The sequence below is a fragment of the Oncorhynchus nerka genome, linkage group LG1 (genome assembly GCF_034236695.1).
Source record: "Oncorhynchus nerka isolate Pitt River linkage group LG1, Oner_Uvic_2.0, whole genome shotgun sequence".
NCBI classification, from domain to species: domain Eukaryota; kingdom Metazoa; phylum Chordata; class Actinopteri; order Salmoniformes; family Salmonidae; genus Oncorhynchus; species Oncorhynchus nerka.
The window spans coordinates 24,752,316-24,778,370 of NC_088396.1; the positions used below are offsets into that span (position 1 = coordinate 24,752,316).

General features: G+C 43.7%; 2 protein-coding genes across 3 annotated transcripts in view; both read right to left on the reverse strand.

The window, feature by feature from the left end:
- LOC115125883 (sushi-repeat-containing protein SRPX-like) overlaps positions 1 to 3,719 on the reverse strand; it is a 31,422-nt gene extending 27,703 nt beyond the window's left edge. For both annotated transcript variants that reach the window (XM_029655565.2, XM_029655499.2), the window contains exon 1: positions 3,548 to 3,719. In XM_029655565.2, the coding sequence (XP_029511425.1) occupies positions 3,548 to 3,623 (76 nt within the window). In that variant the 5' untranslated portion in view covers positions 3,624 to 3,719. The remainder of the gene's footprint in view (positions 1 to 3,547) is intronic.
- Positions 3,720 to 4,797: 1,078 nt separating this feature from the next.
- Positions 4,798 to 23,363, reverse strand: LOC115125793 (A-kinase anchor protein 12-like). Its single transcript, XM_065003205.1, has 16 exons — positions 23,260 to 23,363; positions 22,809 to 22,934; positions 22,396 to 22,494; positions 22,235 to 22,297; positions 21,974 to 22,132; positions 21,694 to 21,843; positions 21,416 to 21,574; positions 19,143 to 19,298; positions 18,913 to 19,037; positions 18,631 to 18,849; positions 17,824 to 18,352; positions 11,656 to 11,762; positions 10,118 to 10,183; positions 9,524 to 9,821; positions 6,999 to 8,245; positions 4,798 to 6,958 (listed from the first exon to the last, which is right to left on the reverse strand). Exons 1-16 carry the CDS (start codon positions 23,288 to 23,290, stop codon positions 5,093 to 5,095), a joined length of 5,400 nt encoding a protein of 1,799 aa, XP_064859277.1. The 5' UTR covers positions 23,291 to 23,363; the 3' UTR covers positions 4,798 to 5,092.
- Between the last annotated feature and the right edge of the window lie 2,692 nt (positions 23,364 to 26,055).

The window sequence follows — 26,055 nt, forward strand, 5'->3', positions numbered from 1 at the left end:
TAACACACACACACGTAGGCCTTCCTTTCTCTCTCTATCGAGACTGTTCTACAGATTACTATCCTGCTACAACAACTAAAGTTCTGCTCTGATTTTTTGGTTTTGTAATTCTGTAATAAATTCAATCCTAGGGGGCTCTACTGACATACACCATACCAGCAGAGAGCCTCATAGCCTATAGCAGGGGATATTTCCCAGAGGCAGAGCTAGTCCATCTTCTCCACATGCACATCCTTAGAGACAAAGGCAGCCAGTTAGACTGACACTCACATCCCATCCAGCAATCTGCAGCAGAGGGAATAACACATTATTATAGACGTGTCTCTCTCCTTTCCTAAGGGATCTTAGAATACCGCAGTACTGTTCCTTTTCCACTCAAAGCGGTCTCCAGAACAGCCAGGGATAAAATAACACTATGATTAACTTGAAACGATCTCATCCACATCATCAAATTGAGCCAGCCTTGAATAAAAGCTGATATGCTGAGAAGTTGACACTCAACTTGGCAGTATAAAGTTATTTCTTATTTGCTTAACATCAGTGTGTGAATGAAGGCCAGATCCAGAGTTTTCAATAACAAAGAAAGAGAAAACCTATAAGTTGTCATTCATCCACATAAACATGGTCCCGGTCCCAACAGTCTTTCTGTCAGTGCACTGAGGTTTGGAATCAGACAGAATCCCTAACAGTCTCTCTCTTCTTTTCTCTTCTCTCTAACAGTGAAAATGACTCCTCAGAGGGTGGGAAGACGTCAGAGAGAACACGGTGTTGATAAAACAGAGAGAGCGACAGAGCGAGAGAGGCTCTCCTGCCAAGCTCAATGAGAACAACAGGGCCAGAGGGAACACAAACTGAGGTTCCAGTCAGCTTTATTCAGCTGAGCTGTGCGTAATAGGAATCAATGACAGGGTTAATGTAGAAACATGCCAGGAGGAGAACTGAACAGGCAGTACAGGCATCTGTTATTTCATCTGGGCATTAGAAACACATAGACTAAAGACAGTGAAGTGATTTGACCATATTTTTCGCACTGCCTCTGTGCACAACTTCCCTTTAATAGATCTCTTCTTCAACCAACCACTTAAACTTGTGTTCTCTCCAACATCACATGCTCACGACACCTTTCTTAACGCATCAATCACTGACTGGCTTACCGTCATGCTCTCTTTCTCTCTCACCATGGAAAATGAGAAGAACCATTATTACTGCTACTCCAGTGGTATTAGTAAGCTGGCAGGCTTAGAGAATTCCCTGGGTTACATCACTCTGTGTTAAGACGGCATGTTTGAGCTTTCTGACAATTAACTATACATACAAGGTCACTAACCACCTAGACCAACAGCACAGCAGTCCATTCGTAAAATATGAATGATTCATAGAGTCATTATGACTGGGTTTCACTGTAAATAGAAATGCATGCTGAGCGAGCTATAAAGGCGAAGGCGTCGCTGAGTGTGTACGTGTGTCTGTGTGAGTGTCCGCTTGTGCTGACAGAGAAAATAGTAATGAGACGGGACAAAGGAGACAGCGGCAACCATCTTGTTTTTGAGACAGCAGCCGAGACAGAAACATACAGAGTTCCGGAGAGAATCAACCATCAAACCCTTCCCTTGCCAGTTACCACCCATCTTCATATGCCTTGGAGGTAGCATCAACACTCAGCCTGTCTCTCAGTAGACACCTCAATGCACGTAAAGTAACAACACTCAGCCTGTCTCTCAGTAGACACCTCAATGCATTCTATAACACCAAAGCAAAGAAAGGTTACTAAGGCTACTTAAAACCCAAACCATCCACCCTTCTCAACCCCCTTTAAAACACACACACACACACATAAATTACGCCACATAAAGTCTAACTAACAACCCCCAAATAAATACAAAGACCCCTGTTAAAAATCAACCCCCATAAACACACACACACACACACACACACACACTCACAAGCACACAGACTCACCAGTGACCTCCAGCTATAAGCATCAGTTTGACAAGCTGTGTTTACCCTGTCAGTGTAAATCTAAATCCAGTAGCGTATGCACATGTTTCAGCCTGTTGCTCAGACAGAAGTGGTAAGCCGCGCCGCCACTGGACAAGACACATACATCTCCAAATCAACACCCTCACACACCCTCAAGCACACACACCCACACATTCTCTCTCTCTGACACACATTACATCTCTAACCTTGATACAGACATACACATGCACATACACTCCATGATAAACGCACACGTATACACCCATGCATCCAAACTATTATACAGTCCCGTCTCGTCTTGAACTTATTTCAGCTTGTCATTACTCTTCAGTGAATGTTCCTCTGCAGGATACTGTCCCTGCCCTGTTGGCACCCAGCCATCTGGAAAACTCTCTCAGTGTGTGTGTGTGTGTGTGTGTAAGTGCTTGCATATATGTGTGTGTGACTTTGTGTGAAATTATTGTGTAACCAAGCTAAGATGAGAGAACACCACATGGAATCAAATCAATCGACCAGCAAAAAATAAAACAACTATAATGGTCTCTCTATCCCATCATGGTGTCTGTCTACCTTTAAATCAATGGTATGGCCTGTTGACGGCTCCATTCAACTGGTACAGTCCTCCTGTCACCCTCCAAAGAGACCTTACAATCTTATTAAACAAAACCACCCAGCACTGGACAGACACTGACTCCACAGATCTGCGGGTCTAGGAAAGCTAGGAAATGGGAGGAGGCAGCCCGAGCAAATGTGCAGTTAATCCGAACACAGGAGCCCTTGTCCGACATCCCGGAGCTATGGGCTCTGATTGCAGAGCACGGAGCTCCAATGCCGGTCACACTGGGGTGGACTGTAGTCTGGAAATATTTACTGGAGACGTGGACTTATCTAGGCTATTGACAATTTCGATGTGATTCGCCACTCTGTTGACTGAAATCATAGACCATTAGTTGGTCAAGATTAGTTACATTTTGGCACGTTTAACGTACATATCCCCTTGTTAAACGAATGTACAACTGTTAAACTCATTACCCACTGGACACACTGGTTGAATCAATGTTGTTTCCACGACATTTCAATGAAATTACGTTGAACCAACATGGAATAGCTGCGTTGAATTGACGTCTGTGCCCAGTGGGATAGCGCCCTTACTTTGCATGGCAAAATAACTTGAACAAAGGACTTAATTAATAAATGTTTTTTTACAGGCTATAGCACGAAGGTAAGCTAAGGCACCATCTACATAATGCTGGCTTTAATGTCTCTCATGAATTCTTCGGGAGACGTCCCCCAGATACGCACTGTATTCCCCCTTTTACCCTAGCCTCACCCCCCTCCACGTAAACATAAAATGTGGCTCTCAAAAAGTAGCGGTGGGATATAGGCTAACCGATAATGAATACGTAATAACAGAACAAATTGCAACAACCACTAACTATGTTATGCAAATATCTAAAAACGTTACATTTGAGAAATGTAAATTAAATGGACGGTGTCAATTTGGACACCAGTGGGTTAACTAAATCCCTCTGATCCGCGGGATGGATAAATATTTGCAATTCCTTACCTTCATACGCTAAACTGAAGAAGAGCTGGACAAACACGAACAGGGACACTACCAGCCAGGTGTCCATATTCAACATCTTTGTAAAGTACAGGAAAACTTCCAAGGCATTCCAACTTTCCAAAGACCCGCCTCCTGCTCCAGAAACACGAGAGAATACTCCACCAGGATCCTAATCGAATCTGGCCTGAGCCACGGCGCGCGTCACAGCTAAGTGCAGCAACACTGAACTAAACACTGCAAACAACTCTAACAAATTATAGTAGACATTTTAACCTGCAACAAAGGGACTTTGTTTTCATACAATAGCTTACGCATTTAGGTCTAGTTGCCACTTGCCAAGGCTGCTGGGGAAATACATTCCCCAATAAAAAAATCTAAAAGCACAACCAAATAAAGGCATCTCAAACACCAAAGTGATACATCATTGCTGGACACACACACACACAATTCAGTCCCATTCACAATCCTATTTACCCTAACCCCAACCTATACTCTTACCCTAACCCACCAAACTAACCTAGATCCTAACACTAATTCTAACCTTAACCCTAAACCCCCTAGAAATAGTATTTGACCTCATGGGAACTAACAAAATGTCCCCAGTTAGTCAAATCTTGTTTGTTTACTATTCTTCTGGTCCCCACAAGTATAGTTAAACATGTCCATTCACATCCACACACACAGAAAGAGATCTCACACAGACACTCGCACATGAGTGGTGAGAGAAAGTATACAGCTGATGAAAGACTCTCCACCACCACACACACACACACACATGCACTCTCACACAGTTTTGGCTGCCTGCCTGCCAGTTCTCCTCTCTGGTCTCTTTAGGGGCGAGTCTCCACATGAAGGTGTTAAGGTGCTCCTTGTCTTCACAGGAAACAGGAGAGAGTAGTGTGAGTCAAACAGAGCTTCTGTGCAGTAGCCTCTCAGAAACTATAATAACAATAACACCAAACCAGACTGAACTAGGCTGAAACACAAAAAACTGCATGTGTGTGCGTGTGACTGTGCACGTGTTTGTTTCTCCTACATGTACTGCAGCAATTGATGTTTTAGATTCTAGAAGTGGATCCCATGTCTTCTGCTGGCTCCAAGTGCCCTTCCAGACAGTCATAGTACATTCATCTATAATTACAGTAAACTGAACTCTAGGGGTTAATGATACCCTATCACCTAGGTATAGAGACAGAACAATCATATTTAACTATGTCTACTATATCTACTAGAAAAACAGTCTTTGCTCCTGACAGTCCTGTGAAATTCTCAATTTCTCTTTATTTAATACAAATATCTGTATATTACAATTCAGTACAGTATAGTGCATGAGTACACTCAGTTTAGTACCTTACAGTACAGTGGGCATATTGTGTAAATTGTATGCAGATATTGATTAAATTCAAGGAGTTTACGTAGGGTCGTGCTGTATATTGAGCACCTGGCTTCGTTTTCTGAGGTCCAGACCCATTCCAGCTGTTATTAACAGTCAGGTTATGGGTTCTGACCCAAATAAAATTGGGAACCATTGATGTCCAGTATATTTCACTTCAGCTCCAGGTACTGGGGTAAGACATTGTTCCAGAACTGTTGGGATTCTTGGGTTCCATTGGCCTGTTTTCCCCCTGTGGTCCTCAGCTTCGTGCGGGCTGGTGGTTTGGGTTTCTCCATTGGGGGCTCTTCCTTCCCTTTCCTGCTGGGGGGAGCTGCTTTAGGTGGTACGTTCTGTGACCCTTTCTTTATCCCTTTCTGTGATTTTCTCTCTTCTTCTTCCTCCCCCTCTTCTTCTTCCTCTCCCTCTTCGTCTTCCTCTCCCTCCTCTTCCTCTCCTTTACTATCTTCCTCCCCCTCCCCCTCTTCTTCTTCCTCTCCCTCTCCCTCCTCTTCCTCTCCTTTACTATCTTTCTCCTCTTCCTCTTCTTCTCCTTCCCCTTCCTCCTCTCCCGCTCCAGTTTCCTCCTCATCCATCTCCCCTTTCTGTTCACATGTGCCCTCTTCTTCCTCCTCTTGTTCTACCTCCCCATCACTTGTCTTATTTTCTTTCCCTGCTTTTTTACCTCCCCCCTTCTCCTCCCCCTCCCTGTTTTTTCCCTTCACTTCCTCCTCTTGCCACTCCCTTTCCTCTTTTGGTTTATTTGCTTCCTCATCTCTCTCTTCATGCACTCCTCTTTCCTCTTTCTCCTCTTCCTGTTTTTCACCATCCCCCTTTTCACTCTCATCCTCTCCCTTCTCCTCATTATTCTCTTCTCTTTCTTTCATATCCTCATCCTTTCCTTCTCCTTGATCTTCTCTATTCTTAATTTCCTCTTCTTCTTCCTCCTCCCCTTCACCCTCTTCCTTTCCTTCATCCTCCCCCTCTCCTTGCTGTCTTTCTTCTTCCTCCTCCTCTCCTTCTTTTTCTCCTTCTGCTTCTTTGTCTCCCTCTTCTTCCTCCTCCTCTTCCTCACCTTTTCCACCTTCAACCTCTTCCTCTCCCCTGGCTTCTTTCTCATCATCTTCTCGTCCCTCCTGACCCTCTTCAACTTCGTTGTTCTCATCCTTTTCACCTTCCTTTTCATCCTCACCCTCAAGTGCTTCCCCCTCTCCTGCATCATCCTCACCTTCTCCACTTTCTTCATCCTTTCCCTCGTCCTCTTCTTCCTCCCCCTCCTCCTCACTTACGCCTGCCTCCTCCTCCCCCTCCTCATTTTCTTTACTTTCACTACCTTCCTTATCCTCTCCCTCTCCTTCCTCCTCTGCTCCACTCTCTTCCGCTTCTTGGTTCTCTCCTTCCTCCTCTGCTCCACTCTCTTCCTCTTCTTGGTTCTCTCCTTCCTCCTCTGCTCCACTCTCTTCCTCTTCTTGGTTCTTTCCTTCCTCCTCTGTTCCACTCTCTTCCTCTTCTTGGTTCTCTCCTTCATCCTCTGCTCCACTCTCTTCGTCTTCTTGGTTCTCTCCTTCCTCCTCTGCTCCACTCTCTTCCTCTTCTTGGTTCTCTCCTTCCTCCTCTGCTCCACTCTCTTCCTCTTCTTGGTTCTCTCCTTCCTCCTCTGCTCCACTCTCTTCCTCTTCTTGGTTCTCTCCTTCCTCCTCTGCTGACTCAGTGGCTTTACTTTCTGCTTTTTCTGCTTGTTTATCTTCTTTCTCTTCTGCTGATACCTCACTCTTGCGCTCAGCCTCACTTCCTGATTCATCACCACTCTCCTCCTTTTCATACTCACTCGAATTGCTCTCCTCCTCTTCCTCTTTTTTTTTATCCCCACTCTCTTCATCACTGGACTCTTCTTCACTCATCTCCTCCTCTCCACTTTCGCCCTCTTCTCCTTCCCCCTCACTCTGTGCACTCGTCTCATCTCCCTCCTCCTCTAGGCTTGCCTCAGAATCACTCTCTTTGCTCTCCTCCCCATCACCTGTCCCCTCACTCTCACACCTCTGTCCCCACACTATCACTCGTTTCTTCTTCTTCTTCCGCCTCCGCATCCTCTTCACTCTTTTCGTCTTCCGCGCCCTCGCTCTCTTCACTCTTTTCTTCTTCCGCGCCCTCGCTCTCTTCACTCTTCTCTTCTTCCGCGCCCTCGCTCTCTTCACTCTTCTCTTCTTCCGCGCCCTCGCTGTCTTCACTCTTTTCTTCTGCCTCTGCGCCCTCGCTGTCTTCACTCTTTTCTTCTTCCGCGCCCTCGCTGTCTTCACTCTTTTCTTCTTCCGCGCCCTCGCTCTCTTCACTCTTTTCTTCTGCCTCTGCGCCCTCGCTGTCTTCACTCTTTTCTTCTGCCTCTGCGCCCTCGCTCTCTTCACTCTTTTCTTCTGCCTCTGCGCCCTCGCTCTCTTCACTCTTTTCTTCTTCCGCGCCCTCGCTGTCTTCACTCTTTTCTTCTGCCTCTCCGCCCTCGCTGTCTTCACTCTTTTCTTCTGCCTCTCTGCCCTCGCTGTCTTCACTCTTTTCTTCTGCCTCTCTGCCCTCGCTGTCTTCACTCTTTTCTTCTGCCTCTCTGCCCTCGCTGTCTTCACTCTTTTCTTCTCTACCCTCGTCTCCCTCTCCGCTGGCCACAGTATCACTGTCTTCACTGTTATCTTCCAGACCCTTAACACTTCTGTAATCCTCTTTTTCCTCTTGTTTGGTGCTCTCCATTTCTGTCCCATCTCCATGTCTCTTTGTGGACTCTTTATCTTCATCATCCTCAGCTCCCGAACTTTGACTACTAGAGTTCTCATCATAATCAACCTTGGCCTGACCCCCTGACCTCTCACTAGCAGCCTCTGTGGTTTCTGGGTCCTTCTCAATAATCCTGCTCCCCACTTCCTGATCAGAATTCCTGAGGGTGCCGATGCGGGCGTCAGTCCTCTTGCTTTGCTCAGCTGTGCTTGGATCTGATGTTGAAGAAGAGGGTGATGTGGAGGAAGGCTGGGTGATGGCGCTCTGTTTGGTGAACTTCTCTACCCGGCTGGACCGCCGAGGAGGGATAGAAGTGTCTGTGTCACTCTCCGACTGAATCCCCCTCACGCTCGTCACCGCCTCACTCAGGACCCCCATGGCTGTCCCCGCCATCCCCACATCTGGAAGGAGAGAGGCTGCATCGCTGAGAAATCCTCCCCAGCTAGGCTTCCCCTTCTGCGATTCATCAAAGGCATCTTCCCCTGGGACCTCCACTCTATCCCTGACCTGACAGACAACCAGTGACTTTGTTGACTTCTTATCTCCAGCATTTTGAGGTAGTGCATCTGATAATGAGAGTGATGTGACTGGTGATTTGGCCTTTGAGGTAGGTTCTACTAAGACTGCTTGGCTGGAAACCTCTGTCGGCTTGCTTTTCAGTTTCACTGGGGCTCCCTCTAACTCAGTTAGTTTTGCTTCAACATCTTTTTGTTTGGACACATTTTTTGTTTTGGTGGGTGCACATTCTTTTTCTTTGCCTTTATCTTTAACTGCCATTTTGTTCCCCACTATTGTCCCTGACTCGTTGAAAGTAATAGACTCTTCCATTTTCTCTTCATTCACCTCTTTTGCCTTCTTTTTTCCTTTTATTGGAGTGCCTTTACATTCAGTTGGTTTGTTATCATCTACAATCTTCTTGGGAATGCTCTTTACTTTCAAAGGAATGGTTTCAGCAGTAGCCTTAATTGGAGTTGTTTCCTTTTCCACAGGTTTACCTTTAACTTTGACTGGAGGGGACATGATCTCTTGAAGTGGTTTATTTTGAACTTCAATTGTTTTAGTATATTCCTCTGCAATTTTAGATTTCTTGTCTTTGAAAGCCTCTTTACCTTGAACTTTTACAGGGCCTTTAACTTTAATCTCTGTACCTTTATTCATCTCAGACAGTTTACTTTGACCATGTTTTGGAGTGCTGGGTTTAGATTCAGACAGTTTGTTTTGACCATGTTTTGGAGTGCTGGGTTTAGATTCAGACAGTTTGTTTTGACCATGTTTTGGAGTGCTGGGTTTAGATTCAGACAGTTTGTTTTGACCATGTTTTGGAGTGCTGGGTTTAGATTCAGACAGTTTGTTTTGACCATGTTTTGGAGTGCTGGGTTTAGATTCAGACAGTTTGTTTTGACCATGTTTTGGAATGCTGGGTTTAGATTCAGACAGTTTGTTTTGACCATGTTTTGGAGTGCTGGGTTTAGATTCAGACAGTTTGTTTTGACCATGTTTTGGAGTGCTGGGTTTAGATTCAGACAGTTTGTTTTGACCATGTTTTGGAGTGCTGGGTTTAGATTCAGACAGTTTGTTTTGACCATGTTTTGGAGTGCTGGGTTTAGATTCAGACAGTTTGTTTTGACCATGTTTTGGAGTGCTGGGTTTAGATTCAGACGGTTTGTTTTGACCATGTTTTGGAGTGCTGGGTTTAGATTCAGACAGTTTGTTTTGACCATGTTTTGGAGTGCCGGGTTTAGACACAGATATCTGGATCTGGCTGTGTGTAGGAGTGCTAGGTTTCGATACGGATAACTTGCTTTGTTTCTTTGCTGGTGAAATTGGTTTAGACCCTGCTTTACCTGTGCTTTGCAGATTACTACCTGTCAGTTTACTGGTGTTCACTTTGATGCCAGAATTTTCTGCTGTCAAGGCAATGTTTTCCTTGCCGCTGGCTGGGGTCTGAGGGTTCATTAAGCATTTGGGGCTCTTTGGGGGCGTGCCCTCTGCCTTTAATGAACTCAAGCTGGAGCCTCTCAGAAGCTCGGTAGGAAGGACCTTATGGGAAAGTAGCTGCGGCTTCCTGTTGGCCGGGGCTTGTTCAACCTCCATTTCTGCCTCCTTAACAGCTCTCCTCAGAGCCCGACCCTTTTTATGTCTCTGGAGCGATAGAGAAAGAGTGAAGGAGACAGAAAGAGAAAGACAGAGAAAGTTGTAAAGAGAAATAAAAGTAAGAGAGCAAAGGAAGAATCAGATGAAAACAGGATAAGGTTTTGCAAAAAAGAGAGAATATTCAAAGAGTAGAGAAAAAGAGAGAAGGATTTGAAACATAAAGAGGAGACAGTAAAGTGTAAAGCAGAATAAAGTAGCTAAAGGTAGAGTAAAGGAGAAAAGGAGAAAGACTTGTAGATGGCAGTCCTTATTTCCTCTCCCTTCCAGTAAATACAATAACATACCTTATCCTTCTGTTCTGCAGATGTAGTCCCAGTCTCATCGCCAAAATCTCCCCCTGATGGTAATGCCTGCCTCAAAGAGAACGGGACACAAGTCTCACAACCAAACTCAACATCTCACTGAACTATATAGAGATACGGCAATACTTACATAGAAGTTCTTACAATGAAACCACTATAAAGGGTTACAACACAAAAGCTATAATCTTCTTTCCATCAGGAATGTAAACAAAGTGTGTGTAATCAGCTTTCCTGCAGGCAAGCATGAGCCTACAAACCACATAACTAGAGGCCGGTAGGAAGAACTAAGACGCATGGCAATTCAATCCCTCTATTTTTTCCCCATCTCCGCTGGAAATAAATGATAATCTAAGATAATGAGAGGGTGCTCATTGCCAAGGCAACCTTTATTAGAAGATTTTCCAAACAATTCATTAACATATGCACCTTCATCAACGTGTGCCAAACTCATCTATCTCATAACTTCTCATATACTACACCTCAGAGGCTCTCATGGACTAGATAAAACCTGTACAGTATACACTCAGGCTCATAGCACACAAGACACTGTAATGGCTCTGTGTAAAGAATGACCTCAGATGCATGGGAGAGGAAGCACAACGAAAAGAAAAGCCTGGTCTTCCCAATTCCATGTGTTTCTCTAGCTGCTCTCTCTCCTCCACGTCTGTTGTTCACAGTGCTGGATGTCATTGTGTGCTGCAACATGCATGTTCTGATGAAGACTGTGATGAAGATATTGTTGGTAAAAACATTGTGCTTGTATCACTAAAAGCATCCAGCTTCTGTGGCAGTGTTTGGCTGTGTGTAGCTAAATACGCTTCTCATCTGAACACAGGAGACTCCCTCACAGTCTCCCTCAGCAGGAGTCATGGAAACATGGACGTGAAGTGTGTCGTCATCCCAGCCAAGTCAACACTATGGATTAGCTACACACAAGGAGGTGCTGTATGTGTGTGTGTATGTGTATACTTGTTCTGTGTGTGTATGGTGATGGGAAGGATGGTGGCAGGGACATGGGTTAAGCTCAAACACATTTGTTTATTGGCAGGAGCCATCTGTAGCACTGAAGCTGCCTTGAGGAGACTTATGACATATTTTCTTGGAAAAGCAAATGAGCGTGAGACAGATACAGAAACAGATGGAGAGATTCCAAAACAAGTACAATTAAAATGAATGGTTTTGGGTCCCCCCCCCCCCCAGTGTTCCACCAAATGGAAAATGCCCCCCTATCTCACTCACACACACACACACGAGTGTGCTGAGCTATACACATTTTCCTGGAATACTCAAAGACTGCCTGCAAACACTGTTTCCTGCCTTGGAGCACCCAGGCCACAGACCAAAGTAAAGGACAACAGAAAACCCAGACAAACGTAGAGGGGAACAGAGACCATTATGATCCCAGGCCAAAGACATGGAGCCCACATACTGTACCTCAGAAGAAAGCAAGACAGCATACCTATCTACACATAACACATGCTACAAATGGTAATATTATATAATAAAACCACTGTACTCACCATGTCTGGCAACATGTCTTTATTGTTCTCTTCATCCATGTTCTTCTTCAAATTCTCAATGAGCATCCGGCTGTCAGTTGCTTCTATCACAGTGTCCTTGGTCCTCTCTGTAAATACAGATACTGAGAACATGGCTGCACTGGGATAGGTCCAGACTTGGGTTCAAATACTATTTCAAAAATCTCAATTACTTTCACATACATTCAATGTAAGAATTCAGATATCCAGTACCAGTCAAAAGTTTAGACACACCTACTCAATGGTTTTTCTTTATTTTTACTATGTTCTACATTGTAGAATAATAGTGAATACATCAAAACTATCAAATAACACAGATATAATCATGTAGTAACAAAAAAGTGTTAAACAAATCAAAATATATTTTAGATTCTTCAAAGTAGCCACCCTTTGCCTTGATGACAGCGTTGCACACTCTTGGCATTCAGGAGGTAGTCACCTGGAATGCATTTCTATTAACAGGTGTGCCTTGTTAAACGTTATTTTGTGGAATTTCATTCCGTCTCAATGTGATTGATCCAATCAGTTGTGTTGTGACAAGGTAGGGGTAGTATACAGAAGATATCGCTATTTGTTAAAAGACCAAGTCCATATTATGGCAAGAACAGCTCAAATACGCAAAGAGAAACGACAGTCCATCATTACATTAAGACAGGATGACAAATCAGAGCAAGATTACTGAATGTAAGTACATTATTTACCTTCAGAGGTGAATATATCAAACCAGTTGCCATGATAAGTGTTTTGTTGTTGTGTACTCTCCTCAAACAATAGAATGGTCTTTTTCACTCTTATAGCTACTGTAAATTGGACATAAGACATGTCTACTGTCCTGGAAAGTTGGCTGCTATTTACACTGTCATTCTAGTCACATTAGCGCATGTTAACAACAACCGTTCCAGTTTAGGGACACAAACTCTAAACATAAACTGTTCAGAGGAGACTGCGTGAATCAGGCCCTCGTGGTCAAATTGCTGCAAAGAATCCACTACTAAAGGACACCAATAATAAGAAGAGACTTGCTTGGGCCAAGAAACACGAGCAATGGACATTAGACTGGTGGAAATCTGTCCTTTGGTGTGATGAGTCCAAATTTGCGATTTTTGGTTCCCACTACCGTGTCTTTGTGAGACGCAGAGTATGTGAACGCTAGGATCTCTGCATGTGTGGTTCCCACCGTGTAGCATGGAGGAGGAGGAGGTGTAATATTGTGGGGGTGTTTCGCTGGTGACACTGTCTGTGATTTATTTAGAATTCAAGGCACACTTAACCAGCATGGCACCACAGCATTCTGCAGCGATACGTCATCCCATCTGGTTTGCGCTTAGTGCGACTATCATTTGTTTTTCAACAGGACAATGACCCCAAAACATACCTCCAGGCTGGGTTAGGGCCATTTGACCAATAAGGAGAGTAATGGAGTGCTGCATCAGATGACCTGGCCTCCATAATCATCTGACCTCAACCCAATTGAGATGGTTTGGGATGAGTTGGACCGCAGAGTGAAGGAAAATCAGCCAACAAGTGCTCAGGTAATGTGACAACTCCTTCAAGACAGTTGGAAAAGCATTCCTCATGAAGCTGGTTGACAGAATGCCAAGAGTGTGCAAAGCTGTCATCAAGGCAAAGTGGCTACTTTGAAGAATCTAAAATGTAAAACATATTTGGATTTGTTTAACACTTTTTTGGTTATTAGATGATTCCATATGTGTTATTTCACAATTTTGATGTCTTCACTATTATTCTATAATGTACAAAATAGTAAAAATAAAGAAAAACCCTTGAATGAGTAGGTTTGTCCAAACTTTTGACTGGTACTGTATACATACATAAACATACAATATATATGTACCAGTCCAAAGTAGGTGTGTCCAAACTTACATATAAAGTACCAGTCAAACATTTGGGCACACCTACTCATTCAAGGGTTTTCTTTATATATATATATATATATATACACACAGTTGAAGTCGAAAGATTACATGCACCTTAGCCAAATACATTTAAACTCAGTTTTTCACAATTCCTGACATTTAATCCTAGTAAAAATTCCCTGTCTTAGGTCAGTTAGGATCACCACTTTATTTTAAGGAATGTGATATGTTAGAATAGTAGTAGAGATAATGATTTATTTCAGCTTTTATTTCAGCTTTAATGTCTTTCATCACATTCCCATTTGGGTCAGAACTTTACATGCACTCAATTAATATTTAGCAGCATTGCCTTTAAATTGTTAATCTTCGGTCGAAACATTTTGGGTAGCCTTCCACAAGCTTCACACAATAAGTTGGGTGAATTTTAGCCCGTTCCTCCTGACCGAGCTGGTGTAACTGAGTCAGGTTTGTAGGCCTCCTTGCTCGCACACGCTTTTTCAGTTCTGCCCACAAATATTCTATAGGATTGAGGTCAGGGCTTTGTGATGGCCACTCCAGTACCTTTACTTTGTTGTCTTAAAGACATTTTGCCACAACTTTGAAAGTATGCTTGTCCATTTGGAAGACCCATTTGCGACCAAGCTGCTTTTAAGTTCCTGTCTGATGTCTTGAGATGTTGCTTCAATATATCCATGTAATTTTCCTTGCTAATAAAGCCATCTATTTTGTGAAGTGCATCAGTCCCTCCTGCAGCAAAGCACCCCCCACAACATGATGCTGCCACCCCGTGCTTCACGGTTGGGATGGCATTCTTCGGCTTGCAAGCCCCCCCATTTTTTCCTCCAAACATAATGATGGTCATTATGGCCAAACAGTTCTATTTTTGTTTCATCAGACCAGAGGACATTTCTCCAAAAAGTACAATCTTTATCCCCATGTGCAGTTGCAAACCGTAGTCTGGCTTTTTTATGGCGGTTTTGGAGCAGTGGCTTCTTCCTTGCTGAGCGACCTTTCAGGTTATGTCGATATAGGACTCATTTTACTGTGGATATAGATACTTTTGTACCTGTTTCCTCCAGCAGCTTCACAAGGTCCTTTGCTGTTGTTCTGGGATTGATTTGCACTTTTCACACCAAAGTACGTTCATCTCTAGGAGACAGAATGCATCTCCTTCCTGAGCGGTATGATGGCTACGTGGTCCCATGGTGTTTATACTTGTGTAATATTGTTTGTACAGATGAACGTGGTACCTTCAGGCGTTTGGAAATAGCTCCCAAGGATGAACCAGACTTGTGGAGGACTACAATATTTTTCTGAGGTCTTGGCTGATTTCTTTTGATTTTCCCATGATGTCGAGCAACAAGGCATTGAGTTTGAAGGTGGGCCTTGAAATACATCCACAGGTACACCTCCAATTGACTCAAATTATGTCAGTTAGCCCATCAGAAGTTTCTAAAGCCATGACATCATTTTGTCATGCTGTTTAAAGGCACAGTCTACTTAGTGTATGTAAACTTCTGACCCACTGGAATTGTGATACAGTGAATTATAACTGAAATAATCTGTCTGTAAACAATTGTTGGAAAAAGTACTTGTGTCATGCACAAAGTAGATGTCCTAACCAACTTGCCAAAACTATAGTTTGTTAACAAGAAATTTGTGGAGTGGTTGAAAAACTAATTTGAATGACTCTAACCTAAGTGTATGTAAACTTCTGACTTCAACTGTATATATATGTATACTACCGTTAAAAGGTTTGGGGTCACTAAGAAATGTCCTTGTTTTTTTGCGTATCTGTTGCGTATCTAGTTGCGTATCTGGAGCATCAGCATTTGTGGGTTTGATTACAGGCTCAAAAAGGCCAGAAACAAAGACTTTCTTCTGAAACTCGTCAGTCTATTCTTGTTCTGAGAAATTAAGGCTATTCCATGCGAGAAATTGCCAAGAAACAGCGTACAATGCTGTGTACTACTCCCTTCACAGAACAGCGCAAACTGGCTCTAACCAGAATAGAAAGAGGAGTGGGAGGCCCCGGTGCACAACTGAGCAAGAGGACAAGTACATTAGACTGTCTAGTTTGAGAAACAGGCACCTCACAAGTCCTTAACTGGCAGCTTCATTAAATAGTACTCGCAAAACACCAGTCTCAACGTAAACAGCAAAGAGGCGACTCCGGGATGCTGGCCTTCTAGGCCGATTTGCAAAGAAAAAGCCCTATCTCAGACTGGCCAATTCAAAGAAAAGATTCAGATGGGCAAAATAACACAGACACTGGACAGAAAAATATTGGAAAAAAGTGTTATGGACAGACAAATCTAAGTTTGAGGTGTCGAATCACAAAGAAAAACATTTGTAAGACGCAGAAAAAAGTAAAATATGTGGAGGAGTGCTTGATGCCATCTGTCAAGCAGGGGGTACTTTGGTGGCAGTGGGAGATTTGTACAGGGTAAAAGGGATCTTGAAGAAGGAAGACTATCACTACATTTTGCAACAACAAGTCATACCCTGTGGACGGAGCTTAATTGGAGCCAATTTCCTCCAGGACAATGACCCAAAGCACAGCTCCAAACTATGCAATAACTATTTAGGAAAGAAGCAGTCAGCTGGTATTCTGTCTGTAATGGAGTAGCCAGCACAGTCACTGGATCGCAACCCTATTGAGCTGTTGTGGGAGCAGCTTGACCGTATGGTACGTAAGAAATACCCATCAAGTCAATCCAATTTGTGGGAGGTGCTTCAGGAAGCATGGGGTGAAATCTCTTCAGATTACCTCAAAAAATGTGCAACTAGAATGCCAAAGATCTGCAAGGCTGTAATTGCTGCAAATGGAGGATTATTTGACGAAAGCAAAGGACACAATTATTATTTCAATTAAAAATCATTATTTATAACCTTGTCAACGTCTTGACTATATTTCATGGAAAACAAGGACATTTCTAAGTGACCCCAAAGTTTTAAATGGTAGTGTGTGTGTGTATGTATGTATGTATATATATATAAATAAAAGCAACAATCAAATATATAAAAGCAACAATTAAAGTCTAGGGGGAGGGATAGGCTAGCCAAAGTTTAGTCTTAAAGATGACTTTACAAGTGGGATGCACCGTTTCGGATGGCTTTACAAGTGGGATGCACTGTTGAGCGCAAACTTTTGACTGGTACTTTATTTAAAAAATATTATAATGCATTTGGAAATACACTTGGAAAGTATTTGAAAACTAAAATACACTGACTCACTCCAATGCTTTTAACCCAGGTATTTGAAAATACTATTTGAAATAAGTATTTGAACATACTGTTAAATACAATTTGGCAGACTATTTGGTTTTTACAAATAAAAGTCTGTAAAACTTCAATTAATAGCCCAGACATTTATTTGTTTGAATCACTGATCACAACAGCTGTTTATTAGAGAAAGGCTTCTATTTGAGCCAGGCGTCTACTTCCATAATTAACACAGCGTTTGCTCATTTGCATTGTTAATTGTTGAATTCCAGCATGCACTTCCAGCATTTTAATCAATTTCCTGCACTAATGTGTTATCATTTACACGTTGTGTCACGTTTTGTCTTAGTATGCCTCTATTCGAAAAATAAAAAAACTTCATTGACAGAATAATTATTCTCCTCTTGACTGTGCATTTTTGGCAGTTTTTACTTTCTCCACTAGAATGTGATCGGCCAATTTCTGGGGGTCTGTACTCCCTAGATTGTTGATGGTTTTTGTGCCTGCCAGTTAGTTAGTTAGCAGCTCTCATCTGTTAGTAGCCATTGGCTAGCAGTTTCCTACTGGCGATAAAAATCGGTTGATTGACAATTTTTTCAAGTCATCACTGAATTATTTTATTTACCAAATTCAAATATTAAACCTTGTAAATGTCATGGTAATTCATGGTTACCTCATAAAAAATTCACATAGGCCCTGTATTTATTTGAATTAGGCGTTATTTGCTGAAATGTGTGCAGTTGCCTGGCTATTAAAAGGGATAGGTGGCTATTTGAGACTGCGATTAATATAAGTTTTATGAGTGATTGTTTTGGGCTGTGTATTTGAAAATACACAAATACACAGAAAAAGTATTTTAAATACCAGATACTGAAATCCATGTATTTGAACCCAGGTCTGGATAGGTCATAGAATATGGGAAGCAGTTATGCCTGTATACAGCGCCTTATTCAGACCACTTGACTTATTCCACATTACGTTAAAGCCTTATTCTAGAATGGATAAAAATAAAATAAAATCTAAGACAAAAGTATTCAAGGGGTCTGAATACTTTCCGAAGGCACTGTACTGTGGTGAAAAGGAAAGACAGCATTGTAGGATTCAGCTACCTGTCTGTGGTGTGGTGGGACCCTCAGACAGCGTTTTGGGGATTGGTTGTCATCTGTGGGCTTTACAGAGGAGGGTTTAGGGGACACTGAGGGGGTGGGGATGAGTTTATGTGTGGATTTAAAGGACTGTGGGGGGGTGAGGTGTTCTTTAGATGCATATTTGGGGGATTTTGATGGGCTGGGCCTCTTCTTAGGGGAGAACTTGGAGGAGAGTGAAGGGCTAGGAGGGTCTGGGAATATGAACTTGGGTGACGGTGTTAATGGGGTTTTGGATCTGGATTTAAGGGAGAGTGAGGGGCTGGGGGGGTCGTTTGAGGAGGGATTGGAGGACAGTGAGGAGGTGCAGGGGTCTTCAGATGGTGTTCTGGAGATGCGGATATTTCTGGACAGGGGCAGGGAGGCGTTGAGGAAGCCTGACATCAGAGGCGGAAGGTTACGGAACATCTGGCCAAACTGCTCTGGAGAACTCTCCTGAAACACACAACACAGAAAAGTAGATAAATCTACTAAATAATGGCTACATAAGGGCTAAATTGCTCCCTCAGACCATAATAATAGTATTAAAGAGTAGTTACTTAGACTGGTTCACATAAAGTCGGCTACTACACAGGACCATTACTGAGGTGCAGCAATGTGATGCAACACTGGTCGCTAGTGAAGGCAACCAAAACCCCACAACTCTGTCACCCTTTGTAATCAACACTTCAGATCTCCTTTCGGGAACTGTCAGATGTTTTGGCAGTACTCACCCTCTCCCTGCGGCGGGCCCTAGCAGACAGGGTCCAGAGAGGAGGTGTGGTCTGTGGGTTGGGCATCAGGAAGGAGGGGTCCATCAGGAGCAGCTCGGTGTAGGTCTCCAGAGACTCCAGAATGCTCTCTGTAACATCATCCTCCTCTATCACCACTTCCTCAACCTCTGGGAGTCTGGGCATAGCCAGCACCAGCATGTGAGAGCCGCCACATGCCACCTGAACACACATACACAGTATTAGCAGGTGCACGAACATAGACTCAGACACTACTTGACTTACTGACTGGACACTGTATTTGAGGAAGCGTGGGCACAGTGTTGGTCTGAACTGGTTGGTGAAGTTCTCTTCCCCCAGTCCTAGTTTACCCTGGCGACCGTCCCCAAAGGTGTATAGAATCCCACTGTCTGGAGTGAGAGAAATGAGGCCTCAATGGAAAAATGCTCAGGCTTCAAATGTCTGAATAACATCCATTCAACAGTGTATACTAGTAGAATAGTATGGAAGATTGCCTGTGATCACTGCAGTGTGGTTCTCTCCACAGGTTACGTGACTGACTCTGCCATTCCGGAAGTGGTCCAGTGCTTTTGGCAAAGGTACCTCGAACAGGAAGGTCCCATGGCCTAGCTGCCCATGCTGCCCCCGCCCAAATGCGTACACATTGTCCTCTGGAACATGGAGAGGAAGAGAGAGAGAGGTGTAGAAGAAGATGAGACAGTTACCAGCTAGGAACAGTAGACAGACTATTTTATTTCATTAACAGTACTGTATCTTTAGTTAGTATTAACCCTTTGACACGTACGATCACATATTTGTGATCATTGTTGAGTGGTCCCTGCAGAGTACCTTCGCAAATATGTGATTGGAACAGTGGCAACAGAACGTATGATGCAACAAACGTGTCTAAACAGCATTGTTGATTGAAAAGCATCTAAACAATGTTTTGTACTGATGATAAATAAAAGGTCTTCACAACTTAATTCCTCAATTTCACTTTTTATTGTAAAAGATAAATGCAAACTTCATCATCCAAACATCACACAGAACACATCCAAACTCATTCCATAAAACAGTCTAAATAACAGGTTGTGCTGACAAAGAAAATTAACATAAGTTAGCGACCTAACAACTAAACTTGTTTACAATATACCACATATCTGGTGAGCAGAAGGGAGAAATGTAATATTGTTTAGAGAATAGATGCGTGTGAGCTAAACTAACAACAGCTAAATTCTTTATGCTGTGGCAGCTAGGTTTGTTTATGCTTGACAAGCGAAAACTCCCTAATCCCAGAATGCCATTCACTATAAGACACAAATAAACAAAGTCAAAGATGGCTGCGCCCAATGCGTGAAAAATATGAACTTTCAGCATATTACAAATCTTTGATGTACTTTTGACAGTGTATACAATAACCAGAGCACATGAATTTACCGTTTTTGACAAATCACAAAGCAAATAAAATGTTCTCACCTCACAGATCATTACCCCAAATACAAGCCTACTGCCTAGCCTAACCATAGTGCGAAAGCTAAACAGGGATGAAACCGTTTGTTGGGGGGGGTTCATTTCATTTGTGGGGAGTTTTCAAGTCTATGGGCGGAAGTAATGGGGGAAGGTATCGTGGGGGGATATCATGCAGGAAATATTACTACGATGGGGGGATTTATCAATAAATGGGGGGCAAACACAGGAGAAGTTTATACGTTAAATAAAAATAAAACCCCTGGAAAGGTCTAAGTTGGCAACCCTGAGATACCATAGTTACAATCTGATGTTCAAACAACTAGATATCTCTGACTTCCGCCTTCATTTCGTTCAAGACAACTGGGAACTCTGGAAAAAAAGAGCCTGGACTGGGAAAAATATTTTTGAACGGTCATCCACCTCAGAATTCCAACTCAGGAACTCGGGCCTCTTTCCAACCTAAAGATGACTGACATCATGATTTGACCTCGTATTTTTCAGTTCCCAGTTGTCTTCAAAGCACCATAAGTCAGTCGAGTGAACTATCCCTTCACCTTGTTTTTTATAGCATATTTGTCTGACATCTTTACGTGACAATCAGAATGCATTGTATGGTGTCAACAAACATGGCACCACAAATAGCTGGAAAATAGCTTAGCATTAGCTCATCATAATCAGTACAACCCTCAAAAAAGTATTTTACACACATCATATGTGTCCATTACAATCTATGCAAGAATCGGAATACAGTAAATACATTATGCTCCATACATACATACGGTATGTTACAGTAGAAATGACAACACAATATACAGAAAATAAGGCACTTACTTGGATAGGAATGCACACATGTCCAAAGTTATTATTTGTAAGGAAAACAACAATGAATACAATGCGGGCGCCAGTCAGAAAATTTGCCAGGGGGAAAAAGTTTGTGCAGGGCCTGTTCTGACTAGAGATGCCTACTTGGGGGAAACACTGGGGAAGTGCTTGGGCTCTTGTCGAAGAGAGAAGTTTGTCCGGCTCAGTAAAGCCTAAAACATAAATTGTCAGCAACAGTGAAATGGGCTAATTCTTATGTGAATTAACGAGGAGACGGAACCGACCTCAATTCATAGCCTATAGATTAGCAGGCAGTGTGCCTTGGTTTGAGGGCAGCATGGGTTAACTGTCCTATTGCATAACAATCATATTTTGGAACAGTGATGCATTCTGACATCACGCGCATAAAACATCTCACACTGGGGCGACCGTGAGAGATATTTGGAACTCACATGTGTAAAGGTTAATAGTAATATTATTTCACAGAGGTATTTACTTGTGAGTGCCACTGTGTGCTCCCCTCCACAGGACACTTGGACGACCGGGTCCTGGATGCTTTCCACACGCTGAGGGACTCTGTGATTGGCTAACTGGTCTGGGAATACACCCAGTCTTCCGCTCCCACTCTCCCCAAACGTGTAGAGGTCCCCATCCACTGGAACAAGCCCAAACCAACAACAATAACGCAGCCACATTACTATATAACAACAGGATGTGGTATGCATAAGGTTAAGATCCCAATATAAAATAACCATGCACGTGTGAGTGTATTACCTGTGACAAACGCTGAGTGGTGGTATCCACAAGACACCCAGGCCACTGGCTGTCCCACCATCACATCTCTGGGCTCTGGGATGTAGCTCTCTGTGCCCAGACCGATCTGGCCCACAGAGTTATCACCCCACATGAACAGCCTGCCGTCCTCTAACAATACAGCACACAGACGGCATGTGAAAGATCAGAAACACAGACAAGACCAGACCAGACCGACAGACAGACAGGACTGCTCTACACTGATGATGCCAGTAAACAACCCATCTGTCGTCATCCTTACCTGTCAGGGCAGCTGAGGTGTTGCAGCCAGCAGCAAGCATTTTGATTGGTGCATGGTCAGAGAAAGGATGAAGCAGGTGGAAGGTGTTTGTGTCGTCACAGTGTCCCAAACCAAGCTGCCCCTCCTGGTTACTGCCAGCACCATAAACACGCCCACTCCCTGACAATCATGGGGGAAAGACTCATAAGTAATGATAACAGCAGATATTCATTCATAACATCCTCTCAAGTAATGCAGAGTAAAATAACATGGTTCTCTTACATGTGCACACTATTGTGTGGTCTCTCCCACATGATGCAAACTTAACTTTTTCAGACTTCAACGCTAAAGGAAAAAACATAGGTTTTAACATTACAAAACGTAGCAAAACTTCGACAAAACATGAGTCAAACATAATCCTAGTACATGATGGACTGACTGACCTTTCACAGCGGTGGGCTTGTTGATGTTGACATTGATCTCTGACCCCAGTCCTAGCTGACCCCAGGTATTACTTCCAAACATGAACAGCCTGCCATGGCCTACAGGTAGGAGAAAAGGCATTACACTTATATTTCATAAACTGATAATAAAACTCTTAATTATACTGTTTTTATGCATTTTTTGTAAAAACATTTATTTTTATTTGAATGCCTAAATACTACACGTCTTGAAGTATAACACATTTTGTTCATTGCAATAACTAATTACAGGTTCAATATAGCATCAATAAACTGTTAATAACTATTTATAATAACTTAGTCATTTTATAAACAAAGACAGATAATTTATGGTTTTATACAGCATCTCCAAGTCACCCACTCCCATGGGAGAGAGTTGGCTACAAACTGAGTACCTGTTATGACAGCAGTGTGATCCCCCCCACATGAGATTTCCTCTGGATGGTCATTCTTCAACCAGAATTTACTGGGCACATTATCAGCAAACTTGCTTTTCCCAAAGGTGAAGACTGCTCCCGTTTCTGTTACGGTAAAAAAAACTACCTTCAGACAGGATAGAAACTACGACATTTCATTGGGGTTTAGGAATATAACAGGTCTAATATAGCCTACAAGGTCTGGTTGTACTAAAATGACCCTGATTTCACTAGGCTAACGTTACAGGAGTAGGTAAATCCTAATGCCAAGCGGTTGTCAGCTACCTATTTAAACGTTAAGTCGCAGCAAGCCAGAAATAGCAACAGGTTAGCGAATACTCACCACCACACATTACTGGTGCTACACTATCTAAATAACAGCCATATGCTTAAAAAAAGCGAGATACAGACACTTGACATGCTTTCTTACCAGGTATATCAGCCTCCGTCTGGCCGGTCATCCCTTCCCTGGTTTCAGAACACCTTACAGACGCAGATGACGTTCCTCGACCGAAATAACCTTCTTCTTCTATGGTATTATGTCGGTCCGCAAACAATCGTTAGAGATGCATGCCGCCACCTACTGTACGGGTGGTAAACTATGGAATAAATATCGATAGTTGGAAAGGGGAAAAACCGATATACAACATTTTAAAAAAGAGACATGAAAAATAAACATCCCACTCCTTCAGTCATATTCCATTCAAGTCTTTGGCTAGTTTTTCCTAGCCACTGTGCTTCTACACCTGCATTGCTTGCTGTTTGGGGTTTCAGGCTGGGTTTCTGTACATGTAGAAAAGGCCCATGGAGTTGGTGGAATACTCCTTTAATTCATTGCCATTTACTCAGCTGGGCCAGGGGCGCTTTAATTAGGTCAGGTGGAAATGTCCGACAGATCTCAACTCCATAAAAGGAGGAAATTGCCATCGCCTGATCTCGCTGCTTTCTCTTCCTCAACTCCATCTCATTCAGAAGTTCTGTGCGTCCATGAATCCACGTAAGTCCACCGACTCATCATCTAGAACGGCGAATGTATCAATGCTTCTCCCTTCACTTTGCAGAGTGACCTTGACCACCTTCAACATGACCCTTGGAGACCGGTTCTGCTGGTCGAGATACAGCTCCTTTGCAGCTCCTACCATGAGCATACTCTGCTCCTTCTTTGCTTGGGGAATTAGATCATGCAACACAGTGAGATGGATTTCTTTCTCTCTGGACCTGGGTGGAGCTGCATACCGGATACCCTGGGGTATAAGCACCGCTCATCCCCGAGTACCGAAACCCCCACTCTGCGCACCATCTATCGGACCCTGGCCAGTCAATACGATCCCCTTGGGTATATCCTGCCATACACAACACGGGCCAAAGTCTTAGTCCAGGACCTGTGGCAGACCAAGAGGGACTGGGATGAACCAATCCACCCGGCTGACCTAGTGGAACGATGGATCTGTTGGGAAACAGAGTTAACGGAGCTCTCTGATGTCCAAATGCCAAGATGTTATGTACCATCCTGTGCTGACCAACTGGGATCATGCCTGGAACTGCATGTGTTCTGTGACGCTTCGGAGCGAGCCTATGGGGCGGTTTCCTATCTTAGAGTGGAGGATAAGGCAGGCCACACCCATGTCTCCTTTGTCATGGCCAGGTCCAGGGTCGCACCCAAGGAGCAGTTGTCAATGCCTAGGCTGGAACTCAGTGCTGCCCTTTCCGGAGCCCAGTTGGCCTCTACCTTGCGAGCCGAGCTCACCTTGCCAATCCAACGGGTCATCTACTGGAGTGATTCGACCACTGTATTGACCTGGCTCAAGTCGGAGTCCTGCAGGTATAAGGTGTTTGTCGGAACTCGCATTGCGGAAATCCAAGAACTAACAGAAGTCCAGGACTGGAGGTATGTTGATAGCATAAACAATCCTGCTGATAACATTACTAGAGGTAAAACCCTTAAGGAATTGGCTAAACCCTATCGCTGGAGCTTGGGACCACCATTCTTGTCCCAACCAGAGAAAGAGTGGCCGACAGCCCCCAGGCGTGCGGCCCCTCCGCAACCAACTGAAGCTCATGAGTTAAGGAAGTCCGCCCAATGCTACAGCATTTCTACGGAACCAACAACGGCTCTCCCTGACCTAACACAATCCCAAACACTGCCGGATCTGATCACAGCCACAAACCAGACCTCAGATGAGGTGGCTTCTATACCTACCTCCCTCGCGGCAGAGACACTACTCCTCCAGCAAGCACAAGCAGTTAGCTTCCCTGAGGAGTTAAAAGCTCTGAAAGCCGGTAGGGAAGTTGCTAAGGACAGCAGTCTTCTCTCTCTTGCCCCAGAATATGATCCAATCCTTGGAGTGATCAGAGTCGGAGGGAGGCTGCGCCAAGCAGAGGTTTTGGACCCAGATGCTATCCACCCAATTATCCTTGACTCCAGACACCCTCTTACCAGGCTCCTCATCAAGAGTTATGATGAGTGGCTTCTCCACCCAGGTCCAGAGAGGGTCTATGGGGAGATAACCAGGAGGCTAGTTGAGAACAAGTTCTCATTTGCAACTACTGGATGAACAGACAACACAAGTTACACATGGAGTAAGACAGTAGAAAAAAAAATGGGCAGCCATTTGCAAAAGGCATGAGGTAGCACCAGATTAACACTGGGGTGATAAATGATCAGATGGTCTGCAGGTAGAGATATTGGTGTGCAAAAGAGCAGAAAGTAAATAAATAAATAAAATGTATCAGAGATGGCAGGGCCGGAGCTGCGGATAGCTGATGTTTGAAGTTGGTGAGGAGTGCCCAAAATAGCAGATTTTTACCCGCCTGCGTAGAATTCAGAGATCGGAGCTACGGTGCCCAAAATAGCAGATTTACCCCCTTCCTTAAACCACCCTTCTGGTCAACAGGAGTAGATTGCTTTGGCCCCTTGATGATCAAGTTAGGTCGTCGTGTGGAAAAGCGCTGGGGCATTCTATTCAAGTGTTTGACAACCAGATGTGTCCACCTGGACCTACTGGAGAGTTTGGATACGGAAGCCTTCCTCATGGCCCTACGGCGGTTTATCTCCCGACGGGGGAAACCCTACGAGATCCTGGCTGACAGAGGTACGAACTTCAAGGCAGGAGAAGCCAGGTTGGAGGAAGCCTTCCAAGCCATGGAACCCAGCCTCCAGGATCAGCTGATGGACCAACAAATCTCATTCAAATTTAACCCTCCAGGCGCTCCTCATTTTGGAGGA

Coding starts and splice junctions, on each gene's coding strand:
- LOC115125793 (XM_065003205.1), bottom strand. CDS start 23,290: ATGACCGGCCAGACGGAGGCTGATATACCTG. Junction 18,353..18,630: donor GGGCCCGCCGCAGGGAGAGG/GTGAGTACTGCC, acceptor TGTGTGTTTCAG/GAGAGTTCTCCAGAGCAGTT. Junction 8,246..9,523: donor TAGTAATCTGCAAAGCACAG/GTAAAGCAGGGT, acceptor TCTCATTATCAG/ATGCACTACCTCAAAATGCT.